At 38.9% G+C, this 22,460-nt stretch overlaps 2 protein-coding genes across 2 annotated transcripts in view; one reads left to right on the top strand and one right to left on the bottom strand.

The window, feature by feature from the left end:
• Positions 1–3,566: 3,566 nt before the first annotated feature.
• Positions 3,567–4,037, bottom strand: LOC121868644. The gene has a single exon (XM_042369480.1). The coding sequence runs from the start codon at positions 4,035–4,037 to the stop codon at positions 3,567–3,569; it is 471 nt and encodes a 156-aa protein (XP_042225414.1).
• Positions 4,038–13,053: 9,016 nt separating this feature from the next.
• The window catches only part of LOC121868738 (ATP-dependent translocase ABCB1-like), a 42,099-nt gene continuing 32,692 nt past the window's right edge, over positions 13,054–22,460 (top strand). Inside the window, exon 1 of the mRNA XM_042369611.1 lies at positions 13,054–13,197. The gene's annotated coding sequence lies outside the window, so the exon portion shown is untranslated. The remainder of the gene's footprint in view (positions 13,198–22,460) is intronic.

Below are 22,460 nucleotides of genomic sequence, written 5' to 3'. Positions count from 1 at the left end.
TCCAGTGTGTGTGTGTGTGAATACCATACATCACAGGCTTCTTCCGGGTACTTGGATGTCCTCATTTACCAACAACTGGACAGACCAACCTCCCGAATGGCTAGGCTAGTAAGCTGGTAAGTGGAGAAATGATGATAAATGAAAACGAACACAGTGCCAAACTTTCTCTATTGTCGTTGCTGGCCTAAGAACAAGCAACAAGCAACGGGAATTCGAATTATATTGTCCTTGGTATGCAACAAGTGAATGTTTGTTTTCTGTGATGTGTAATGTTTTAAATCTAATATATCGTGTTTGACGCAACAACACTTAAGATTATATGTGTCACTTGCGTACTTGTTTTAAAAAGTTCCCTCTCTTAGTTATGATGCTAGATGTGCCTCAGAAAGTATCACCTTCTTTTAGGTACTAGGACTTGGTAGTGATGTATAATAAATGCGGATATTTTACTGTTACTTTCCCCGATTTATGGCCTCATGTTGTGCCGGGATGTAAGCTAGAAATATCCATCAAGGATGCTCATGTCCAGAACTTTATACACATCTGTCGCTCCAATATTAATGCCCCGGAGTAACTCTCCAACCGAATGCGAAAAAAGGCAAAAGAAAATTAAAATTTCTATTATAAAATCAACCTTTAGATATTAGTTCCCAAGGCAAACACCGCTAGGAGTTCCATTGTTGGAGAACTTTGTGTGTTAAGTCTCTAGTGCCAACCGGAAGTACGATTAGAGTGACTTTGACCCCTTTTTGCATTGAGGTGATTTGCAATTTCAAATATCATAGTAAACATTGATCGTTTAGCACCTAATACTCTGTAACAATTCTTATGGACACAGAAATGTTATTCTAATTTATTCAAACAGAACTATGTAGAACCTCTTTTGTGACGGCGTGAATATTTGCCATGGCAGTTTCAACAGCATTACAGATTACTAAAACGTGTCATCAAACAAAAAACACGTTCTTTAAAGTAACAGTAGTATTTTACTGAATTTATTTTATTACAACGTGAAAACCCCAAGAATTCTAAGATGTACTGTAGGGAAGAAGATTCACGACTCACGAGGTCCTTCCAGTGTTGAGTTGCTATCTTTCGTCCAGACTGTACCTGTGAACCACTGAAATCTGTCTTGAACTTCCTTTGTTGTTCTCAAAAAAAAAAAAAAGAGAGGAAAGATGGGCATGAGATTAGCCCAAAGCACTCTGCCTACCCACAACACCAACGAAGAGAGGGATTGGTTATGTATATACTTAAATTGTGTCTGCTTATAACCGCACTTAACAAAAATAATTAATAGATTTAATGAAAGAAGAATGAGAAAATTTTGACGACTCACGGTGACAAGAAGAGGGATGAGGCAGGCTTAAGTAGAACCACTCGGGCTTTAACCCAGCGTGTTAGGTGAGGTGATGAAACACTATCAAAGGCTTGAGACTGGTATGCGTCATCGTGACTCGTAACACTACTTCTTAGTGTTCTTACATCATGTTGAGAAATAACTATTAGGTGGTCTCTTGTTGGTAAAATTAACGTGCCATTTAATTTGATTCGGTAACTGATAAAATGAACTAATAACCATTATATTAAAACAAATAGGTATACAAGTAGTTAAGGCCTATACACATTGTAGGTCTATCAGCCAAATACATGTTGGTATACAAATTGAGTCGCAAAATTAAAACAAAATAACTTCTGATTAACAATATTAATATCCAAAATCTACTTTTCTAACAGTTATGGTGTACAAACGAGGTTAGTGTTAGGTTAATATTGATGAAATTAAAAACACATTCAGTATGTGTTCTATTATGTATTCTCTTTCATGTACTGCAGGAAGTATATTTTTATTTTTATTAACAACACGGCGCCCTTAAACTAGAAATTTACCTAATATGTTTCTCATAAATGGACAGGAGTGAGAAGATATCGGGAAGGACTGCGCCCTGCTAGTTACGCCGTTGTTTACTTACCTTGGTCAAAACAACGACTATATTACCTAGTCACCACATGATAATTGAGGTTGTAAACAAGTTGAAGGTGTGAAAAACAAGTAACCATTTTGAAGAAACAGTTAAGATCCACAACATGGTACACCCACGACATCTTGGTACACCCACGGTACACCCACGACATCTTGGTACACCCACGGTACACCCACGACATCTTGGTACACCCACGGTACACCCACGACATCTTGGTACACCCACGGTTCACCCACGACATCTTGGTACACCCACGGTACACCCACGACATCTTGGTACACCCACGGTACACCCACCCAGATGGTACTGTACAGTAGGTCGAGACTCTTGTGTATGTCTCGTCCACACAGCCACCAGGCGCCTCCCGACCAGTGCTGGCAGCTGAGGGAACTGACGTGGAACGACTGATTGATTAACTGACTGACTGACTGACTGAGTAACTGACTGACTGAATGACTGATAAACAAACTGACTGATTTGCTCACTAACTTATTGACTAATGACTGACTGACTGATTTACTGACTGACTGATAAACTAACTGATTGACTGACTGACTGACTGACTGTTTAACTGGTTCATTAATTCATTTATATTCATCTTTTATGACAACAATAATAAAGAATACAACACGATAACTTACAACTGGTCATGGTAGAATAAAAGATAAAAGTCCTGCCAACATACAGTACAGGTTGTCAGCAGGTGTGGTCAGCGTTGTCAGCAGGTGCGGTCAGCGTTGTCAGCAGGTGTGGTCAGCGCTTTACTGTTGTCACCTTTTGATGTTGTTCCTGTATTGTTGTGGTAAAACACGACTGAATCTTTTAATAAGTGAGAATTTTGCTTTTTAAATACGTTTGTTTTATAATGTATTCGTTTGTCACACACACACACACACCTGGATTATTCAGGTGAAATAAGCTGGGCTGGAGAATCTTCAGGATCAGTTTTTGAAATAAAAACAAAAGTTACTTCTCTCTATATATTATGCGTATGTGTGTGTGTGTGTGTGTGTGTGTGTGTAATAATAATATTAATAATTAATTAACGGTTTATTGAAAGAGCATGGCAGCCGGAAGGCTAAAAATATAGTTACATAATTGGGGTATAGGCCTCTTGATTGACAAATATACATGTAACATAAGTGATACAAATATGATATATAATAACTAGGTGGGGAGAAGCGATCAGTACGTGCTCGTATGGGCTGGATGCGGTTGTGGTGTGAAACAGCAATTCTCGGGCTAGGGATCTCGGGCGGTAGTAGGAGCCGGTGTCGAGGATGGTGCAGAAGCTTCTCACCAAATTTGCAGGTGAGGTCGTGGTGATGGTCAGAAAGAGCCGAGAGGGTCAGTGTGTGTTGAGCGCTTCTTGGTATGTGGAGTAAGAAGGGGAGAGAATAATCTTGCATGCCCTCTTTTGTGTGTGTGTGTGTGTGTGTGTGTGTGTGTTGGGTCAGAGTTGTAATTAGTTTTGTGGCGATTGGCAACAGTGTAGGGTTTAGGTAAACAATTTATTTTGGTATCTATTTTATTGTTTTGCTCGGGTTTTATACAGGTTTGATTTAGATCAACGTTGACCTATCACATGTTTAGCCAGCGAAGGAAAGCGGAATCCTTATTCTTCATCTTTTGGTCGAACTCAGCAACGCCGGAAAATTTTACGGCTTCTCCGACGTCAACTATATGACATTCCATGGGGCTTGTTGATGTGTTGATTATGACATTATCGCCGTGGAGATCTTGATGGCTGTATCCAGCGGCGTGGAACTGGGTAATGGCTGAGAGGACCTCATCGTGGAGGTATTTAATTTGATCTCTGTTGAGCCTCATTACAGCTTCAGTGAAAGTTATGCCGGGGCATAGAGCCATCACCAGGGCATAAGGCTTGGTTGTGACGCCATAGAGTAGTGGAACCCCCCCGGCCCCATCCAGCTCTTGTAGAATGGTTGCTTCTTCTGTTAGCGGGGTGCCGTTGTGGAGTTTCTTAACTACGACGTTTCTTGTCTCTCCACTTTCTAGGGTGAGGCGGTAATGAGCCGTCTTCCCCCGCATCCCGCTACGAATTTTCTTGTGATAAGTGAGATTTTCCCATAAAATTTGAGGGAGAGCTTTTACATCTGGGGCTGACTTCTCACGGGTATGGGTGTGAGAGGTGGTGGGGACGGGGGAGGTGGAGGTGGTGGGGACGGGGGAGGTGGTGGGGACGGGGACATCAAAGGCCTGGAGTTTTTCGCCGGCCAAAACGAGTTTCATCATCTTGGGGCTGGAGGAGGAGGACGGCGAGGCTCCTCTCTTGGTTCCCTTCCTAACCTCCTCGCAAGTCTCAGTCAGATACAGATCAAATAAGTCCATCGTTGGAAGTATTCATGAGCTCGATGTGATATGAGGCTTATGATATAGAAAGAGAAATTGACCGTGTAATGTAAAAAAAAGAAACATTAGTAAGGTTGGAATTTGGTTGTAATCATCGCCATTAAACTATTAAGTTAACACTATAAATCGAGTATGACGATCATCCATCTATGATAAAATAATGTCACCATCATTGATAAGCTCTGAGGTGGCTCGAGAGGCCGATGGGGGACCGGCAGGGTCGTCCACATGTAACACTGCTCAAGTCTACATCTAGTGCAGCGTCTTCCCGGGGCTGGCGATTGTCTGCCTCGGTGTGCAGTTGGGCTAACTCGAAAGTATTGACTCCTTCCCGTATGTGTGTGTGTGTGTGTGTGTGTGTAATAATAATAATCTATATATATAAAACAAAGAAGTATGTATGTTTGTTTGTGTGTGTGTTATATGTAGTGATGATGGATGGTGTTATATGTAGTGATGATGGGTGGTGTTATATGTAGTGATGATGGATGGTGTTATATGTAGTGATGATGGATGGTGTTATATGTGGTGATGATGGATGGTGTTATATGTAGTGATGGATGGTGTTATATGTATGATGGGTGGTGTATATGTAGTGATGATGGATGGTGTTATATGTAGTGATGATGGATGGTGTTATATGTAGTGATGATGGATGGTGTTATATGTGGTGATGATGGATGGTGTTATATGTAGTGATGATGGATGATGTGATGATGGTGTTATATGTAGTGATGATGGATGGTGTTATATGTAGTGATGATGGATGTGTTATATGTAGTGATGATGGATGGTGTTATGATATATGGTGTTATAGTGATGATGGATGGTGATGTAGTGATGATGTATGATATATGTAGTGATGATGGATGTGTTATATGTAGTGATGATGGGTGGTGTTATATGTGTGATGATGGATGATGTAGGATGATGGTGTTATATGTAGTGATGATGGGTGGTGTTATATGTAGTGATGATGGATGTGTTATATGTAGTGATGATGGATGTGAGTGATGATGGATGTGCTATATGTAGTGATGATGGATGTGTTATATGTAGTGATGATGGATGATGTTATATGTAGTGATGATGGATGTGTATGATGTGGGTGTTATATGTAGTGATGATGATGTTATATGTGTGATGGGTGGTGCTATATGTAGTGATGATGGGTGGTGTTATACATGTGATGATGGATGTTGTTATATGTGATGATGGATGGTGTTATAGTGTATATGTAGTGATGAGGATGGTGTATATGTAGTGATGATGGATGGTGTTATATGTAGTGATGATGGAGATGTTATAGGTAGTGATGATGGATGTTGTTATGCAGTGGATGGATGTGTTATGTGATGATGGTGTTATATGTAGTGATGATGATGTAGTGTGATATGGTGTTATGTAGTGATGATGGATGGTGTTATATGTAGTGATGATGGATGGTGCTATATGTAGTGATGATGGATGGTGTTATATAGTGATGATGGATGGTGCTATATGTAGTGATGATGGATGGTGTTATAGTGATGATGGATGGTGTTATATGTAGTGATGATGGATGGTGTTATATGTAGTGATGATATGGTGTTATAAGTGATGATGGATGGTGCTATATGTAGTGATGATGGATGGTGTTATATGTAGTGATGATGGATGGTGTTATATGTAGTGATGATGGATGGTGCTATATGTAGTGATGATGGATGGTGCTATATGTAGTGATGATGGATGGTGTTATATGTAGTGATGATGGATGGTGCTATATGTAGTGATGATGGATGATGTTCTATGTAGTGATGATGGGTGGTGTTATATGTAGTGATGATAGTGATGATGTGATGATGGATGTGGATGTGTTATATGTAGTGATGAGGGTGGTGTTATATGCAGTGATGATGGGTGGTGTTATATGTAGTGATGATGGATGGTGTTATATGTAGTGATGATGATGTGTTATATGTAGTGATGATGGATGGTGTTATATGTAGTGATGATGGATGATGTTATATGTAGTGATGATGGGTGGTGTTATATGTAGTGATGATGGATGGTGTTATATGTAGTGATGATGGATGATGTTATATGTAGTGATGATATGATGTTATATGTAGTGATGATGGGTAGTGTTATATGTAGTGATGATGGATGGTGTTATATGTAGTGATGTGGATGGTGTTATATGTAGTGATGATGGATGGTGTTATATGTAGTGATGATGGATGGTGTTATATGTAGTGATGATGGGTGGTGTTATGTAGTGATGATGGTGGTGTTATATGTAGTGATGATGGATGGTGTTATATGTAGTGATGATGGATGGTGTTATATGTAGTGATGATGGGTTGTGTTATATGTAGTGATGATGGTGGTGTTATATGTGTGATGATGGATGGTGTTATAGTGATGATGGGTGGTGTTATATGTAGTGATGATGGGTGGTGTTATATGTCGTGATGATGGGTAGTGTTATATGTAGTGATGATGGATGGTGTTATATGTAGTGATGATGGGTGGTGTTATATGTCGTGATGATGGGTAGTGTTATATGTAGTGATGATGGATGGTGTTATATGTAGTGATGGTGGATGGTGTTATATGTAGTGATGATGGGTGGTGTTATGTGTAGTGATGATGGGTGGTGTTATATGTAGTGATGATTAGACAATCTATCTATATAAAACAAAGAAGTATGTCTGTTTGTGTGTGTGTGTGTGTGTGTGAAAATGTATGTTCATATCTCTCTCTCTCTCTCTCTCTCCTTAACTTATCATGTAAACCTCGCGTGACCAAACAAGCTTGTTAACAGCACGGCGTAAACAGCAGGTTGTCCACATTAACTGCGGCTAATTACCACAACAGATAAATAACACGTGTTTAACTCTCTAGATCATGAAATAAAATTACATAACGTCAACAAAAAACAAGACTTAAATAATAAAGAAAGTAATTATTGTACGTGGTGGAGTTTGTCACGTGATGTAATTAATGGAGGTACCTGTACTGAGGTGTTCAAGCTTATGGAGGTACTGGGGTGTTAAAGCTTATGGTGGTACTGAGGTGTTAAAGCTTATGGAGGTACTGGGGTGTTAAAGCTTATGGAGGTACTGGGGTGTTAAAGCTTATGGAGGTACTGGGGTGTTAAAGCTTATGGAGGTACTGAGGTGTTAAAGCTTATGGAGGTACTGAGGTGTTAAAGCTTATGGAGGTACTCGGGTGTTAAAGCTTAGGGAGGTACTGAGGTGTTAGAGGGGGGGTAAAGATTTAGTTCAGCTTATCTTAATTGTCAAGCTGTTTATGGAGAAATATGCGTCTTTGAGTGTCTTTTCTTCTTCCTCTTCCTACTCTTGTTTCTCCTCTCTTCTTCCTCCTCCTCTTCCTCTGTGAAAAGGTTATAGAATAATATCATATGTTTCAGATCTGGAAATGACTTGTTGTTATAATATTTTTGTGCTTCAACAACTAAGATCCACCGTCGTCTTATGGATAGGATAATACAATATAATTACTTTGCATTGGCGTAGAACAATCATAGATGTGGGTTAAGTTACGCTCACTAAACGCCAAATGGTATGTTGGGTCTGATCTAACACTTTGGTAATAGTTGGGAGTGCATTGTCATCGTGACTCATGAATTCAACGCTGTGTCATGCCTCGTGTTTACCGAGTTTATTAACACATGCGGTTTGCGAGCAGAAACAAACCATGTGGATCTTAGAGAAAGTATGAAGCAACATTTGTCTTCTCTTGGATCGAGTAGTTGTTAAAAAATATATAGATAACTTACTAAATGGGTTGGTTGTCTGTAAACTGTGAAACTTAATTTTTCCCATATCTGCTAATAGAAACATGAAGGTAATGGAGTTTACCCTTCATTGCCCATTCCACTTTAAATATGTTTGGGAAGATGTTTTTTGTGTGTGTGGTGGGGGGGAAATCTACAGTCACCTCAAAGAACAAATCAATAAAGTTTTCAGTTACCCGAACAGTGTTGTGGTAAAGTGTACTGTGCTGTATGTTGTTCAGACAGGCCAAGACTTATTTGCTAGGTTAACTGAACATAAAAAGGCGAAGAGTTAGGTCATACCATTAACTGGAATGAGTCATCCATAATGTACAAATCTAGTTGTAGTTTTAGGAGATACATTGTAGTCTCCTTTGGTTGAAAAACTCCAAATTTCAACAACCACCTGTAGAGGACAATGGTTCCCCTCCCTTGTGACATGTTAAAACTGTTCACGTGTGTAATCTTTACCTGATAAGTATACAGTAGTGTGTGCAGTACCCTTCTGGTATAAGTGTAGTTAGTACAGTGAAGGTAAGTGAGTATTGATCATTATGGTCCCGTCCGCCTGGCCAGTGCACACTAGGAGAGCTACATATATGCCTGAGATAGTCAACTCACGACACATTTCTCACGCCGTAAGAAACACTGCCTCGTGACGTCACTGCCGTTGATATTTACTAATATAAAACAGTTTATTATGATGAGTACTAACTATATCTGATCTCATTAAGTGATTGTGTTAGTCATGCAAGTCGGAGAGCATTAGTCCAGAATACCCCTTAGCTAGGAATCAAAAGTGGTAACCACGTAGTAATGAGCTACATATCAGATTTAATCCACGTGTTTAATTAACCACGACTTTGTGCACGTCATGTAAAGTACAGTGTTGACAGAGACGGAGAGGCCAAACATCTGTCAATTCCCATGAATGGTCGACAAGAATGTTTACCTCACCCCTCGATATGTGAATCCAGAGCAAAAGTTTTAATATTCATAACCATCATGTTTTACGTCCTTGATTATATTAACTCTGTTCTGGATTTAGGTCACCATCCCCTGTCCATCGTGAAACAGTAATTACGGCAACAGTACACAGGAGGTAACATAACAGACATGAGGGTGTGTCAGCTAATGCAATAATGTTACGTGGGTGAGCATTAGAGTGGAGATAAGAGGTCTTGGTAAGGTTACATGGCAAATATAGGCTGGCTGTGAAAGTTGCCAAATATTCCCGTTGTCATAGGCGTATGGGATGGCACTAATTTTTCTTTGTGGGGGAGGGGGGGGGGGTAGAAATATCGTATCGTAGTCCGTTTAGAGAGCGTCGGTGAAGGAAAAGCAACTGGCTAATATTATTATTCTGTAAGGCAAGTGTTGTCCAGTCATACATTACTCCCATATTTTATGATTTTATATTTTTTTATTTTTTTTATTTTGCTTAATGAAAGGAAGTGAATTTACAAAGAAGTGGTATAGGATCCAACTTGCTACTTTGGTTCATAAGATGTAACTTTTGGATTTAATTTGAAAGATATAAATTTGTTGGGTTTAGTTGACTATTTATATTACAAGATTATTTTGTTATATTTCGTTATGTAGTTTTCTGGTTATTAACTATATCTTGGTATTGTTGGTGGGTCATTTATTCTTGCTTTACTTGATTTAAACCTTGAGTGTTCTTTCACTCTTCTTTCGCTTTCGTTATCGAGCCAGTAAGCTACAGTTTCTGGCTAGAGTTGTTCTACTTATTCCTACGTGTTTTTTTTTTATATTAGCTTTATTGTATATGCCTACATTAACTGCGTTCGTTTATTATCCTCTGTTCGTAACTAATGTTATAATAAATCATAGGCTTTTATTTTGTAATGTTTGTACTATTTTAATTCGTGTATCACTGAATGGATTGTTTTGTACAGGCGAGTAGCACTTTACTTATTAGTGTTGAATATAGTTTTAGTTTGTTTCGTGTGTTCAGGGTTTAAAGTTTCTTAATTCTTGAAAGTTTGTTGCGTAATTTGTTGTCCTTTACTGTGATGAAGTTTTGATATCCTTTTTTTTTTTTAGTTCTTATTTGTTGCTATCATTACCGTATGAGTAGACTTTCCCGTCCACAATGACTAGTTCCACCTTGTGTTCTGAATTTGCTGAAGTTTGTTGTTATCTTCCATTTCCTTTGTCATTTATGTTCTTTAATGCTTGAACTGTATGGTGTGCCCTCATTGCCTCTGCGAAGATAGTGTGATCATTGTGTAAGGTTGGTTCCGGTAGGTTGTCTGTATATATTAAGAACCCGCGGGGAGGGACAACATTCTAGATTGTAATATGATTGACGACTGAGGAGGCTGTGGGGTATGAGATTGTTTGGTTCACACTCAGGATGGGTTGGAGAAAGGAAACTCACAATGTGCTCTCTATATACATGTTGTATTGGATGTACAATGCAGCTTGGTGCTGGGAAGGCAGCATGGTTACAAGCGTGATGTAGAGAGAGCTGGTTGGTGAGGACGCTCAGAGAAGGACAGCTTGTGGGTCGCCATGCTCGCCAGCGGGAGAGAGGACCGCCAGGCAGGCGGAGGAGCGAGGACCGCCAGGCAGGCGGAGGTGTTGCTGGCTGGTTGGTGTAGGTAGAAAGAGAGGCAGATGATGATGATGATGATGATAATGAGAGGCAGATCACCACGAGGTCAGGTCTTAAATAGCGGGGGTAGGCGTGGCTTAGCAGTTGACCCCCGCTCCGTGGTGTATGGCGGCGCTGGTTGACCTAGACCACGAGGCACACACTGGGGAATTGGTGGGGTCGGCTAGGCAGCGACAAACAGCGTTTGTAGGGGAGAATTCCACTACAAGGCTATGGGTGGACAAGGTTCACACAGGGGAGAAATTAACTCCGACCAGCTAACACTAAATATAAGAATATAATCTTTGATAGCCATATTGCGTGTTCTCATCATAGGGTTTCTTAGAACTGATTACCGCACTAGCACTCTTCGTTGCTGTTCCAAGTGATTTAAGTTTCCATCTGCAGTTATTGTGTGCAATAACGTACTGATTTCATTCATGTTAAGTTTACTTCAGGCCTGTTCAACAGCTTCTGGTAAATATTCCATCCATGCAGTATATCAAGTATTATAGAGATGGACTTGCACTGTTCACATGTTTTTCGACACAACTGAATTAGAAGTAATCTTCTCCGTATATACAATACAAGCCTTTATGGGACAGACCCCCTGGGTGGGTGGTAAAGGAGGCGTGCAAAGAACTGGCGGCAGATGGTGTTGTTACCAAGGTTGTGGTTGTATTGGCTTATGAGTGATGTATACTGTCCCGTTAGTTTGTTGCTGTTATGTTTGTGCAGTTACGTGTGTTTCAGCGGTCTGCTTTCAATTTCCTAATGATATATATATATATATATATATATATATATATATATATATATATATATATATATATATATATATATATATATATATATATATATATATATATATATATATATATATACATACAGTATATAAGGTTTGTGATAAAAGGTTGATATAAAACACTAATACAAAAGTGTTAATTTTGTTATATTGTTCAGCGTCACTTTACTGTCACTGTCAGCGAGATCCTCGAGTGCCACCCCCCATCCTGGATCCACCACTGGATGTGTTTGTATCACTTCTTTAGCACTGTTTTTTTTATATAAACGAGAAGACAGGTGCAATATAGCAATTGTCACTCACTATGTGGTAGACAACAACCGCCCTTCACTCCGGTCAACTGACCGATGACTGGTGAATTAATCAGACCACCGCCACCCGCACAAGACCCCACCGGGAGGTAAGGTTGAATCATCCACCATAAAATACTTTTTCTTAAACGTGTTCATGATTTTATCTGAAAAGAAGCAATGGCCTTTGGGGATTAAATATATTTCATATGTATTTATACTCCCAGCACATTTCCCAACATTTTTAATTGTTATGCCTGAAATAACTTCCTCCAGCAAAACCCTGGATTATTAGATAAGCGGCGGTAGGTCACGACATATTGTTAAAGGCTTTGTGACGACCCCAGAACATCATTTACTAGTCTTAATCGTGAAGTCCTAAGACAAACTACACTAGTCGGTATGAGGAAACATTTTTAATAGTTATGTGTAGTGAAAGTACCATAAGGCCCACGAAAATTATGTTAAGTAGAACAGGTCCACACAGACGCTACAAGCACGCCTCGCTGTTACTGTTTTAACAGGTTGATCTGAGTTATAAAATGAAGATAATTTGCATATGAGCTACAGCAATTAAAAGGTCGAACTTTTCAAATGCACGATTATTTTAAATCGACGTAATAATTATAATTAGTATTAACAGAAGCAAGAACAGCAGGTATAGGTGATGTCATTCCATATTATATAGTGTTCTGTTAACGCCCATTATCAACCATTAATTGCCATCATTGAATAATTTACAATATATTAATCGCTTATTTTTTTTTAACGCGTTACTGAAGCTGGGACATGCGAGGCAGGAAGTCTTCCGGTGAATCTCAAGAATGTTAAGCCGACCCATCCCCAACAGGTGGCCGCTCACTCACCCTCGTTTCATTGACCACTCACCATTCTTTCCAAGTTTTCTGTTTCTATCACTCGGATAACTTATATAAACACTCCAATTGTTGTTGCGGAATGCATAAAATAAATCTTAAGTGTGGAATAAAAGAATCAATCACATAGATGAAAAAACAGGGCAAGTTGGTGAAAATGCTACCATTAATAACACTATTTGGCAAGTGTTTCTAGATAACACGTAAGAGAGCGAGTAGTAAACTATACTTTTAAGTGAGAGAGATATGACTGATAAAATAATATTGTACGGGGGGGGGGCGGGGGGTCAGCAGTGCTCCCTGTTCACCGATTCACTGTTACATTGTAGCGCTGCGGTGTCGTGTCGGTGTCAGTAGAGCGCCAGCCTTAGCGGAGTGAGGGTGTTTGTTGGACGCTTGCTGCGGTGTCTTGGACGAGTGGCAACTACCGTTACTAAGCTGATCTCATCCTATATTTCCACATCGGTTAGTGCTGTAGTGTTGGTGGTAATGACATGGTGTTATGAAAGAGTGAGATGTATTCTAAGTATCCCCAACTTGTCAAAATATTGTGATCGCAGAAAACTGATGTGTGGTCTCTCATCAAAGCTGGCGGTGAACGGTCTGCGAGGAGCGTGTACTGTACTACTGAACCTACTGAACGATGGTGTACCGTTGGTCATTACAGCTTTGGTGGATAAGTGGGTTACGGGAGTGTTAAGAAGAAGCGCTATTAGGTGGCATCTGGGGACGATATAAACACTGCCTAAGGAAGGTTATTAACATGTATACAGCCTTAACAACATCAACCTAGAGAAGTCGACTTGTGAAAGAGAACTACTGTAGGGGTACTTGTAAGCCCGGACCTACGGCCTAGAAAACAGTGCGTTAATGTTCGAAATAAGGCAAACAGAGTATTGGGTTTTATATCTAGAAGTGTAAGTAACAAGAGTGCAGAGGTCTTATTGCAACTATATCTTGCGCTAGTTAGGCCGCACCTCGATTATGCGGTTCAGTTCTGGTGCCCCTATTATAGAATGGATATAAATTCACTAGAGTCGGTGCAGCGAAGAATGACAAAAATGATTCCGGGACTTAGAAGCCTTCCATATCAGGATAGGCTAAAGAAACTGAACTTGCATTCCCTAGAAAGACGAAGAGTGCGGGGAGATATGATAGAAGTATTTAAGTGGGTGAAAGGAATCAATAAAGGGGATATAGTTAAAGTTCTTATAATATCCGAGCAGGATAGGACTCGGAGCAACGGATTCAAGTTGGATAAGTTCAGGTTTAGGAGGGAGATAGGAAGGAACTGGTTCACAAATAGGGTAGTTGAGTGGAACAAGCTTAGCAACTTTGTAGTAAGTGCGGGAACTCTGGAAAGTTTCAAAAGGAGGCTAGATAGATTTATGGATGATAGAGAGTGGTAGTAACTCTCGACAGGAGCTGCCATGCACAGGCCAACCGGCCTATTGCAGACTCCTTATTTTCTTATGTTCTTATGTATCGCAGCGTGGGGTTAAGAGTGGACCAACTTTAAGTATTATTAAAGAAAAACATTTGAAATTAATTCGATTGTACCCATTGTAGTTTTTCATAAATATTCTTGTTTTAATTCTTATTTGTTATATACACAATTATGTAGGACCTCTAGTGTCACGCTTTTATTATCAGTGTTCTTCCCGCTCCCTTTGGATATGCAGCTCGTCCAAGTGAGGGCAAATGTGTAAGGGAAATATTTCACGGTAGGGGTCAGCCGGACCTAGAACTTCTCCCTGCACGTGTGACTGTAATAAAAGAAATCTTGGGTCAAGTTGTTGGATTTATTTATTTTTTCATTTATTTATTTTATTTATTTTTTTTTTTTACTGAATCTCCACAAATATATTTCCTTTAATGCAGAGATGCAAGTATGTGGCGCCTCTACCATATGTTTTTTTTTTATTGAAATTTCATCTTGGGATTTTCAGAATTACCCCACACAAGTTATAAATGCTTTTGCGGTTATCTTGATCCGAGATGACGAAAACAGACAGTGGGCACAGATGTACCATGACTTGCTTGTGATCATCGACCCTGGGAGTGCGCGTAGAATGACGCTGGGAAGTGACATACTGTAGTAAGGAACTGAGGCAGTAGTACACGCCGATGATCATAAGTGAATTAGACAACAGTGATCGGAAAATACTAGAAGAGGTCCACCATTTTTTTATAAAGAGCTTGCCATAGTTTTCTTGCTGTTTTAGATGATTCTGACATTTATCTTCGGGGTAAATCACTTTTCTTTTCTTTTCTTTTTTAGTTAGGCTTGGTTGGTTGGTTCCTGTGGTATGAGAATAGATTATTTTTAGTGTGTTTTACTCAAATCTGACCTCAATTTTTTTTGCAAATTAGCGGTGTCTGTTAAAATTAAAATGCATTTTTTTTTCAAAACTGCTAATTTATAAAAAAATTGGTCAAATTTGAGGAAAACACCAAAAATAACCTATTCTCATACCACAGGAACCAATCAGCCAACCTAAACTAACCTAACCTATTCTTATACCAAAGGAACCAACCAACGTAACCTAAGTAAAAAAATGTGATTTGCTCCTAAGATAAATGTCAGAATCATCTAAAACGGCAAGAAAACTAGCGAAAAAAATATATTGTTCATGTGAAAAAAGGCGAGGAGTGGTTAACGAAAAATGGCCGTGCTTTCTTTCAGTATTCTTAGTAATCATAAGAACATAAGAAAGTGGGATACTGCAGGAGGCCGACTGGCCCATACAGGGCAGATCCCTTTCACACCCATCCCAGCACTTCCATGTGCCTATCCAACTTCGTCTTGAAGCTCCCTAGCGTCCCCGATCCTACTATAGCACTCGGTAGCCTATTCCACATATCCACAACTCTATTACCAAACCAGTGCTTGCCTATATCCTTTCTGAATCGGAATTTATCTAATTTAAAGCCATTTGTTCTAGTTATTTCGTTATTACTGAGCTTCAGAACATCTTCCATTTTACCCTTGTTAATCCCACTTACCCACTTGTACACCTCTATCATATCTCCCTAACTCTACGCTCTCTAATGAATGTAAGCTTTTCAGTCTTTCTTCATATGGAAGGTTTCTAATATTATGGATCATTTTTGTCATTCTTCTTTGTACTCTCTCCAAAGAATCTATGTCCATTCTATAATAAGGACACCAGAACTGAACCGCATAATCCATGTGTGGCCTCACTAATGCTAGGTAAAGTTTCAAGATAACGTCAGCAGTTCTGTTACTCACAGACCTAGATATGAACCCAAGAATCCTGTTTGCCTTGTTGCGAACGCTAATACATTGTTTTCTAGGTTTCAAGTCGTTGCTAACAAATACACCTAGATCTTTTCACAAACTGAGTTTTCTATTTCCGTGTTACCTAGTTTATACTTAACGTTTGTATTCGTCTTCCCTATCTGTAGTACCTTGCATTTATCAGTATTAAAATTCATTTGCCAGTCTACTGACCACTCATGTAAGGTATCTAGATCTCTTTGAAGGTGTTCAAAGTCACTGTCTGAATTTATCACTCTCCCCATTTTGGTATCATCTGCAAATTTACTAATCCTACTAGTTATGCCTAAATCAAGATCATTAATGATATAACAAACAGCAGAGGGCTAATACAGATCCCTGGGAACTCCGCTTTTGACCGCACCCAGTCTGACTTTAATCCATTTATGCTGACTCTTTGTTTCCTACCAGTTAACCATGACCTAATCCATTTTAATACTGATCCACCTATTCCATGTGCTTCTACCTTCCTTATCAATCTCTCATGAGGACTCTATCGATGCTTTACTGAAATCTAAATAAATTATATCATATGACTTATCATTATCTACCGCTTCAAATACTTCTGAGAAAAAGCTAAGCAAATTTGTGAGACAAGAACGTCCCTGGGTGAACCCGTGCTGAGAAGAATGAATTAAGTTGAATGTTTCAAGGTGGCTTCTGATTTTGTAGCAATAATTGACTCTAGCAACTTGCCTATGATTGACGTGAGACTAATGGGACGGTAATTTGATGCTATTGATTTATCACCCTTTTGAAAATCGGAACTACATTTGCAAGTTTCCAAGCTGGCACTAGGCCCGATTCTAATGACTTATTAAATAAAACTGCTAATGGATTACTCAACTCATCTCTACATTCTTTTAATATTCTAGCATATACCTCGTCTGGACCAGGCGATTTATGAGGCTTCAGTTTGTTAATTACTTTAAGCACATCGTTACTAGTAATATTGATATTCATCAACATATTTTCTATACTGTCGTTATATACCTTATGAACTTCTGGAAACTGTGCTAGGTTTTCATTGTGAATACGGAGCGAAAATGACTATTTAACGTACTACATTTCTAACTCATCATCAGTCATTTCTCCTGTCGTAGTTTTAAGGGGACCTATTGTATCTCTAACCTTTGATTTATACAGTTGATAAAAAGCTTTGGGGTTATTTTTCGATTCGTTTGCTACCTTGATTTCATAATTTCTCTTTGCTTTCCTAATTTCTGTTTTTACCTGTCTTGTTAGGTTCTGATAGTAACCAAGTAAGTGATTTTCGCCTTTCTTAACTTTTCTATATACTCCTTTCTTTTTCCCTAGAAGATCTAAGAGTCTATTATTCATCGCCCATGCTAAAATCATAGTTCATTGATGGATTATTGTTAAAAGCGCATAAGTAGTGGATTAAACAGTGAAATTTAAGTTTGAAGTACTTGTACTCTTCGGGAGTGTTCATATTTGCAAAATACTTTTACAATTCACTTGTAAAAAAAATCCATGAAGAGAAACCGGACATTTAGGAACCCAAACCCTTATCGGGGTGACGACACTAAACTCACAACGTTCTCCATCGGGCTATACATTACGGTACTCTTATAAGTCTTATTATATGTTTATAATGTATACTTGATGAGTCACTCACCTTGGCGGGACTGGAGTTAATAGTGCAAGACCATCCCTTGGGCCACTCTCACCTCCCTACCAAATTTCAACTCTTAAGTTCATCAGCTGTTTAAAATTGTGAAAGGTAGAGAGAACTGAACACACACTGAAAGGTTAATCCGGTAATAATATTCCTAAACTTGGAGGGGGTGGAATGCACATCTTCCAAAGTAAAAATATTAAAATTACATTACCGAGAGAAGAAATAATCTGGTCATCGTGGCGATAAGTATCCACAAATCAATCTTGGGTTTCTTTGGTTAAGGCCTAGATATATGGCTAAATACTTATCATTACTATTACGCATTTTGAAATTAAGCTAAGCTGCCGCCGACCACCTACTGTATTGTGCTCGCAATCTTCCAGGAAAATGACCACATATGTTAACTTTATTGGTACAGTAAATACCACAAGGCATAAATTTCAAATATCACTTGTTCAAATTATTCTAAATTTCGTCCTCAGAATGAGAACACAATTTTCATTGTTAAGGGTTTTAATCTGTAGTTTGTGGGTTAAGGGAGTAACAACATACAATATTCCTCATGTTAGAAGGCGAGTCTTCAGTATCGGGCTATTGAAACGAAACATTGTCAGTCTTGGTGCAGGACAGCAGTGTGCAGACGACATGTTTGGCGAAAAGTCTAAATTGTTTATGCGCAAGAGATGGTTCGGAGCTTCACATCTAAACAGCTGAAAATGACGATGCTTCTTGGTGCACCACAGTATCATAACATTTAACCCTTCTTGGACTGAACCGTCTCTTTATAAGAGTCTACTGTAGTGTACTATAAGATCAATATTGCTTTCGCTGCAGTGAAAGTTGCGTGTCGTTTTAGCTGTGGGCATCGGGAATCCCACGAAAATTCTGCAAGGGTACTGACAGGAACCCACGTGTGACCGCCCGGAAATACCTGATCATAAACTGTATCTCTTAAGGTTATTTTACTACTACACTGAAATCCCTAACTAAAAGTTACTTAAGACGGATTAGGATGGGAAAAGTCTTCTCGTTAAACTCTCATTTACTTATTATTTCTAGCACAGACATGATAAAGTCCGACTCTGGTCTTGTCAGTGGAAACACAACGTTTCTCAAAAATCAAACGCTCGGCTGTTTCATGAAACCCCCTGCCACATACTTTCCCATGAGGATACAGTATTGCTTACAGTAATTTTTGTATGGTATGTAAACAAAATCAGCCTCATTACCCCTTCACTATTGAAAGTGTTTAATGCATGGTGCAAAAGTAGCTGCTGTTAGCCAACAGTCCTCAGTGTATGGATCAGTACACTAACCATACACCTCGAGCTTTGGTTCACGGTCAGTATCTTCCAAGATGTAAACTTTACAACACGCGAAATTCAAAATTGACCATATCGGGGCTGTTAACACACATACTGGACAATGATGCGTCCCGACACACCTTACCGGGACAAAGCAGTGACATAAGGGACAATCCCGTATAATTATACTAGATACCTGGCAACCATACTGAGGATTATCTCAAAATCCTATAAAAGAATATTCAGTATTGTACCATTCGTAAGGGTGGCTCGTTCGCGCCTGGAGGTCAACTGTTTGTGGGTGGCGCACTTGTGGGTAATCAAAAAGTTTGGCTAACTGGGCATATATTAAGAAGATAGAATCGCAATTCGTATTTTGTTTTTCAATATAGTCTCCTGTGATTTCAACACACTTATTTCTCTTGTCCTTCAAACTCAGTATGCCAGTCTTGTAGAAGACGTCCTGAAGTTGCTTGTAGCCAGGCAGGGGTGGCTGAATTGCTCGAAACCAGTCATGAATAGACAGTGTGACACGATTTGTGGACCAGCAGATTGTCATGGAGCAGGAATATACTTTAGTTAGTATTACCTATCATCTCCTAGATGACGTTGTGCAGTTTTTGTATTATGCCTGCATGCTGGTCACCAGTGATCATTCTTTTATGTGGCTGGTAGAGTGCTAGTTGACCAGCAGAATCCCTTTTGCATCCCTGAAAATCGAGGCCATAATCTTGATGGTAACTGGGTGACTCCTGAAGTTTTAGGGATCGAAAAATTCAGGTACTTCTATTGTATGAATTTTGCCTTTGAATCTGGGTCTAAGTGATAGCTGGATCGGCTTCTTGCAGCTCATTGAGCGCGCAGCTTGGGGTCATCCTTTGTTGTCAATCTGAGAGCAGAGGCTTTGGGAAACACATCTTGCAGAAACTTCAGACATCCCCAAATGTTGGTCATCACAACATTTTCATGTGTACTGCCAACTCCAGTGTTCTCAACTCTGGTTGCAGAGTAATTTATTTCAAGTTTAGGAGTTTATCAAATGTGTCTTCGAATTAAGTGCCACAGAATCTTTGTACTTGGACAATGAAGGTAACGATAATTGTAGTGATAATGTTAAAAGTAAACGTTAACAGCATTAATAATATAAGGGTTTCTTGCATGCGTTGTGTACCGTCAATAAAATGTCTATCCCCTCCTAAAGATAACCGGTGATAACACATGTCCAAGGCCATAAGTGGTTCCCGGACTACTGGGAAACTCGACAAGTACAGGAGTGACTGATCTGAATTGGTAATTGGTAAAAGAGTTTCCTTAATTTCTATCATACAGCTGAAAAAGCAGATTTTTGTGTGTTTCAGTGCGTCTGGATATTTATAAGATGTTTTCCGTTTTTAACTCACTTTGAGGAGCTTGGTTCGTCAGATGTAAACTTTACCAGATATGTCCGCGTACTTACTACCTGGACCTGGCAACAGCTGACCCTGGCCAATATGGCACCAACCAATTTGACTGTTTGCCTCCAGTATAGTACTCTTAGTGTGCATTTATTCGTGGAGGGTAATGAGGCTCCATAGATGCTGAACATAGAAAATTTACTGAGTATGTTGATATTTCTTAAGCACACTTCTCGGGTTTTAAATAAATAGAAGATTATAGCACTAGGAAATGATGATGGAGCTTGGTGTAATATATACAGTATAACCCTTATGTAAAGTGTATGACAGTATATTACTTTTATTATTATTATTTTTAATAAATAGCATTTAATGTTAATCCGTCTTTATAAATGTCACTTTTAAATGTTGAGAATTTTTAATAGGTATTTTGTAATGTTCATAATTTTTTACTGACAAATTATTGCGGGGAGTGAATTTATCAGGAGTGTATGAAGAATGAAATAACAGGTGGTGAAAATACTGGGAGACATTGCATGAGGCGTCTCCTGACAGAATATACATATTGTATTGTCTTGAAATTTCTGGTCTGGCTGGAGCCCACTCACAAGTGTTACGTAACGTGTTCATGGCACTGCGTTTCACTGCACGTTGTCACAAAATAAACATAATAAAATAAGAAAATATAGTAATTAAAGAAGTGGTTACAGTTTCAAATCTTATGAACCAACTTGGTAATTAGTGACTAAGCCTGATGGAAAATTAATGGAGAAATGATTGGTTCAGCACCTCTAAAATCTAAATGTGGGTTTGGAAGTACTTATCCGTTTTCGTTCCATAACATGTAATCCACTTGAGACATTTGAGACAAGAGATTGTGGTATTACCAATAACAGCTTGTTTTTATTGGCACACAACGGTAGCATCAGTTCTTGACGGAGCATAAGGTATATATATATATATATATATATATATATATATATATATATATATATATATATATATATATATATATATATATATATAAATACTGTATATATATATGCTGATAACCACAAGGAAAGAAGAAAACACGAAGTTCCCAAGCGCTTTCGTGTAATTCACATCTTCAGGGGTGAGTACAGACTAGAGAGAGTAATACAAATCAAGGTGTATATATACAGAGGAGGGTGAGACCAGGTCCACAATGGTCAGGTATTAGGTAATGACCCTACTAATCTTTAAATAGCACACAACGGTTGGTGGTCAGGTCAGATGGTCAAGTGACCCGGCCTTCTCACCTGATCACAAATCTTCTTAATTACAAAATTGTCCAGCTTGTACATGCCGTTACTCAAATTCATGTTGAATGCTTCGGTATGTTTAATAAGACTAGATTCTATGATGTTCCTACTATCAATTGAATTACATGGTAATATTGAGGAGGCATTATCCCAGTCAATGCAATGCTTGTTATCCCTCAAATGAACAAACAGAGCATTGGATTCCTGGCCTGTCCTAACACTGTATTTGTGTTGTTTAATTCTAGTTGCAAGATCTTTACCTGTCTGGCCTAAGTAAAACATATTACATTCCTTGCAAGGAACTTTATAAATGCAACCAATTGTGTTGTTGGGGGAGTTCTTGATTAACATTTGTTTAACAGTGCATGAGTTTTTAAATGCCACATTGACGTTCCAGGTTTTTAGCTGTGCAGGAATGTGTGAGAAATTTTTGTGAAATGGTAATATTAAGATATTCTTGTGGTCATGGGTGGGCTTGGGGTCAGTTCTATAAAAAGTTTTCTTAGTAATGTTTAAGCATTTGTCTATGAAAGATCTAGGGTATTTAAGGTTTGAGCCAATATTATATATATATTTGTATTCCTCATCGATGAATTCCGGACTGCAAATTCTCAAGGCACGTAAAAACATTGTTGAAAATACTGACTGTTTGACTTTATTATGGTGGGCAGAATAATAATGAATGTATGAACACACATTAGTTGGTTTTCTATAAATACTGAACTTAAAAGTGTTACCTATTCTGTGTATCAGACAGTCTAGGAATGGCAATTTACAGTCTTGCTCTAATTCCACAGTGAATTT

This window comes from Homarus americanus, unplaced genomic scaffold, assembly GCF_018991925.1.
Source record: "Homarus americanus isolate GMGI-L3 unplaced genomic scaffold, GMGI_Hamer_2.0 scaffold30535, whole genome shotgun sequence".
In the NCBI taxonomy this organism is placed as follows: domain Eukaryota; kingdom Metazoa; phylum Arthropoda; class Malacostraca; order Decapoda; family Nephropidae; genus Homarus; species Homarus americanus.
This window is presented reverse-complemented; position numbering and strand designations above follow the sequence as displayed.

Excerpts from the sequence above, each read along its gene's own strand:
- LOC121868644 (XM_042369480.1), bottom strand. The coding sequence starts at position 4,037 with ATGCGGGGGAAGACGGCTCATTACCGCCTCACCCTAGAAAGTGGAGAG.